At 51.5% G+C, this 4813-nt stretch overlaps 1 protein-coding gene across 1 annotated transcript; it reads right to left on the reverse strand.

Moving 5' to 3' along the window:
• Positions 1-909: 909 nt before the first annotated feature.
• E2F6 (E2F transcription factor 6) lies at positions 910-4592 on the reverse strand. Its single transcript, XM_010001711.1, has 6 exons — positions 4556-4592; positions 3117-3333; positions 2674-2823; positions 2264-2378; positions 1621-1768; positions 910-947 (listed from the first exon to the last, which is right to left on the reverse strand). Exons 2-6 carry the CDS (start codon positions 3269-3271, stop codon positions 910-912), a joined length of 606 nt encoding a protein of 201 aa, XP_010000013.1. The 5' UTR covers positions 3272-3333; positions 4556-4592.
• Between the last annotated feature and the right edge of the window lie 221 nt (positions 4593-4813).

Here is a 4813-nt window from a genome sequence, read left to right on the forward strand (position 1 = left end):
CTCATGCAGAGCTGGATGCAGACAGTGCAAACAGCATCTCCACAGCAAGGCACAACTCTCATCATACACACAACTTGCTCCTCAAAGTGAGAGCTCCTGATAAACCAGTTCTTTGTTGCATTTGTATCTGACAATGCTGCTTAGTGGTAGCCCAGCCTCAGAACTACAAAGTGCATTTCTTTATTATATACATTCTCAAAAGGGCTGTGGATGGTTCCAGAAATAGTTTTCCATCCTGTTTGCACTGGGACAGAATCCCAGGCTGGCTAAGAGGGGTGTCCCACCTCACACACCCTGCTCATCACAGAAGGGGAGCTGTGCTGAGCATGGGGAGCTCTGATCCCTGGGCTCCTCCCTCTTGGTCTGCTGCTCCCAAGGACTAGGCTGAGTAGAACCTTATGTGCTCTCTGTTGGTGTTCATATTATTTTGTTATTCCATTCAATCCATTTACATTTCAATCCACAGGGCTTCTCTCTTCCTCATTCTCCTCCTCATCTTGGAAGGGGTCATCAGGTGAGAGAGCAAACAGCTTCAGTTTAGCTCCAGATACGGGCTAAATGAAGACACTCTCAGACCTTCATTTTCAGAAGTAATTAATTGACTGTGTTTTCCATCAATTAAAATTATTTCATAAGCTAAAAATACCATTAACCCAAAGCTCTGTAGTTCACATGCAATTATGAATACAAAGCTCCTAACAGCAACTCTAGGAACTGTCATCTTCTGCCTTGGAAAGATAAGAAATCTTTGAAAACACTCAACCAACTCACTGATGTTTCAAGTGTAAAACAACACTTTGGAACATTCCATGTTAGCAAGTTCGCAGATCCAAGTGGCTTTGGAAAAGCTCTGTAGCACAGATATTTACATTCTGTATCTGACTCCTGAGCTGGAACTCATCTGCCATCTCAGGTGGTTTGCTGCTTCTCTTTCCCCAGAGATCTCCCTTGGAAAGGAAAGGAAAAACCAGGAGCACAGTTACTGTCACAGTAGGAACAGGATTCTGGGACATTCACAAGCAAGACACACTCCAAATCCAGCCCAGGACTAAAAAGCCACTTCTCCCCCTCAACTACAAAGCAGCACTGCTAAAGAGAACTCATCCTTTGTGTTCCCAGCTCCTGCCATCCCCACACCCTCACTGCTGAGCCACAACAGCTGCAGCACTGGGGCTCTGGACACAGCAGGTTCAAGGCACCTGGGCTGAAGAGCCCACACACCAGCTGCCCTCTCCTGCCTGCCCTCCCTCAGGCAGGACAGGCAGCAGCAGCAGCAGCAAACTCCTGCCTCTGACACCACCTCAACCCTCCTCTCCACAGCTCCAGCTGAGCTGCTGGGCTCTGACACACATGGCTCCTGGCTCAGGACACCCCACACGAGCTGGGCAAGCAGAGGCTCAGCACCCAGAGTCCTGGCCACAGGCCATGCCCTCCTGCTGAGCTCCCACAACTGCTCACACTGCTCTGCCAGACCTTTCCTGCCCTCCCACCCAGCCTGGCCCAGGCACCACCTCCAGACAAGGCACTTGTGCAGCACAGTTTGCAGCTTCAGCACAGTGCTCTGTACCCACACCACCACCAGAACCAGCTGGGGCTAAGAAGGCAACAGGCAGACACCACCTTTTGCAGGAGGGACCGAGGGCTCTGCTTCCAAGGTGACACTGTCCACATCTTCACAGAGTTTGTCCCCTGGCTTCTCCTGTTCCACCTCACACAGATACACATCAATGGGTCCTTTCGTGCTCTTCACGTGCACTTCTATGCAATCCTGCAACACAGCAACTTCCAGGTAAGCCCAGAACAAGCCTGACACACCACTTGGCTGCTTCTGCACATCGTGCACAGCCCATGGAGGAGGAACACAACAAACACCCTTCTTGTTCTTGCTCACAACTGTGTCACTAGTTCTACACAAATCATGGCTATTGCAGTTTTGTGGGCCAATGATTAAGCCCCGTTCATCTCACAAGCTTTCCTGTTTGACATGCACACACCTAACCAGTCTTCTAACCTTTCTGCTGGCCTTGAGACAAATGCCCAACATTTACTGTACCTTCAGGAAGGGAGACAACAGCAAAAACTTCACAGAGCCAGGTTCAGAACACAAATCAGATCACAGGGCAGCCTGAGGAACAGGGCAGAGCAGCCAAACCCCAGGGCTTCCACTGCTCTCCAAGGACACCAGAAGGTGATCACTGATTGCTGCTGCACAGTCACACCTGGGAACTTGGGCTGCCCTGGGACACAAACATACAACACTTACTTCTTTGGGAATGGGGATTTCCAGTCTGGTTTCCTCTGGAGCTTTGATTGCAATCACAATCTGTTCTTGGAATGCCTGGATGCTACGGATGTCCTGGTATGTCACATAAGCTAGAGTACAGATTGGTCAAGGAGTCTGTAAAGTCACGTTCCACTGGGCAAAGCAAAGAGGATCATGTCAAGATACACTGGAACACAACAGCAGCTCGACAAGTGGTAATTGCTAGGAACTGGTAAGAGTCCTTTTATACCACTGTCAAATGAACAATTAGCTAACAAGTGGAAAACATGCTCTACTTCTAGGAGGAAAAAAGCTTTAACCTGGGAAGGAAAAGCTGCACCTTTCCCAAGACTCCCAAACACTTGCAGCCAAAGCCACAAGATGAAGAGATGCAAGGGTTAAAAGGATATTTTGCATTCTCTTTGTCATCTGTCAGCTCATATAACTGCTCAGCACATTTCTTGAGTAATTCGTCCAGAGCTCCTTCCATGGCTGACAAGTCAGAAAGTTCCTCCCTCAGGATCCGCTCCTCTGGTATTTTTCCAAGAAGATCAGAACCTCTGCAAGAACAGCAAAGGGGTCTGGTGTGGTTATGGCAGCAAGAGCCTGTTTCCTGAGCACCAAGCAAGCGAGGAGAAAACTACCAGGAGCCCTGCCATCCTTCACCCTGCTGAAACACTTGATGCTGCTTCATGCAGTAAGGAACTCAGGAGCCTCAGCACACAGAGCTTACGCATCATTTGACCTGGGAACAGCAGTACAACGTGCTGAGAAGTACTCTCACAGCTACAACCATTACCCAGCACTCTGGGGTTTTACTGCTTCAGAGCTAGAGCTTCCAAAGCCAACTCACATCCACTGGATAACATTCTTGGAGATCTTCTGAATGAGGTGGATTCCATCCAACACGTTGGTGATGTCATAGACTCTTCGCTTTCGAACTCCAAGTCTTTTGGCCACCTCATTTAAATCAAGGACACCATCTGGGGATGCTCTCACAAGATCCATGAATTTCTGAGTCAAATAAACCAAGGATTGATCAAATCGACTCTTTTTCACTTTCAGAGGCCCTGTCAAGTGTGGAGAGAATCATCAGGGTAAACTTCACAGGAGCATGAAGTGTTCCTTAAAGAAACACTGGTGAAGAAGCAACCAAGAGACAAGTCTAAAGCACTGTTCTTACTAATGCTGACACTGCAGTGGCACCAGACACTGGTTATCACCAACACACACCCTCATTTGCTTGCAATTATTTGCAGCTTAGCAGGACCTTCATGTGGTCCCTGCCCAGGACTTCAGAGTGCTGGCACAGACACTCTCAGGGCTCTAACTGTATGTTCTGTAGGACCTGGGCTGGGGCTGCTGAGTGAGCAACCATGGACCCTGCAGTTCCTGCCAGTGGTGTCAGGGCACAGCCAGGGAACTGAAGCTCAACCATCTGCACCATGACACTGCTCATCTTTCTGCAGAAACAGCAGACAAGTACCTGCTGAGCAGCTTCTTCAGCTCCAGGCTGCTGCTTCTGTGTGCAAGAAGCATTTCTAAGCATGTGCTTCCCAGGCACAAAGGGGACGTGCTGCCCGTGCCCTCCCCTGATGCAGGGCTCAAGGGAACCCTGTCCAACCCCGCAAAGAAACACTCTTTGCTCCTGCAAAGCCAACCAGGCTCTGCACACCTGAGCACACCTGAGCTCTCCCTGGGCCAGGTTCCAGCCTAAAGCTTCGGGAGAGCCTGTGCTGGGGCACAGAGGGGGGTGTGAGGGAACGTCCCCAGCAGACACTGCCACCTCAGGCCTTTCTTTCCCAGCATGCAGGAGACCTGCTCTCCACGCTCAGCACAGCACTCCCTACCAGGCCTGCGTGGCTGGGCACCCTCTGCCATCAACTGACCAGTCCCACAACTCCCCTTTGGACTGGGGGGGTGAGAAGAGCCCCACTGCTCCCTTGGGGACAGAACACACAGCCCAACACTCACTCACTCAGGCCTCTCTTCACAGCTGCCACGAAAACAAAAACCTGCCTTGGCCAGCACCATGCCCAGCTCCCTCTCCTCCCTCTGCCCAACACAACTCTCTTTACACCTGCACCACCTGAAAGAGGAACACCCAGGGACAGCACAGGCCTTCCCAGCTGCTGCTGCTGCTGCTTCATGGAGCCTGCAGCCTTCCCCTCCCTGCCTCTGCTCACACACAGCAGCTCCTCCTCTGCTCACAGCACCTGCTCAGCACTGCAACAAAGCAGCAAACGCTGCAGGAATCATCATCATCATCACACAGGGAACACAGAAACTTACTTCTCACAAACTCCTCCTCATCATCCGCGTTCAGATCGACCAGGGCTGGCTGGGGAGAAAACACACAAACACAGCTGGCTGTCCTGCTTCTGCTGGGACACAGTCACAGCACCAGCTGCCTCTGCAGGGAAGCTGCCCGTTCCCAGAAGCCTGCAGCACCAAGCCCCGGGAGCAGGGCTGGGGACACACCGGGCCCAGCTGCTCCCAGCCCAGGGGTGCAGCTCTGCACAGGGCCCAGGCTGCAGCAGCTCCGGGCCA

Source organism: Chaetura pelagica, unplaced genomic scaffold, assembly GCF_000747805.2.
Source record: "Chaetura pelagica isolate M959 unplaced genomic scaffold, ChaPel_1.0 scaffold237, whole genome shotgun sequence".
Lineage (NCBI taxonomy): Eukaryota > Metazoa > Chordata > Aves > Apodiformes > Apodidae > Chaetura > Chaetura pelagica.

Bases quoted from the DNA above. Each gene is read 5' to 3' on its own strand.
- E2F6 (XM_010001711.1), bottom strand. From the start codon at position 3,271: ATGGATCTTGTGAGAGCATCCCCAGATGGTGTCCTTGATTTAAATGAG. The intron at 2,824-3,116 runs GTGAGTTGGCTT...CTGTTCTTGCAG, and splicing joins AAGAATGTTATCCAGTGGAT to AGGTTCTGATCTTCTTGGAA. The intron at 2,379-2,673 runs ATATCCTTTTAA...ACCAATCTGTAC, and splicing joins GATGACAAAGAGAATGCAAA to TCTAGCTTATGTGACATACC.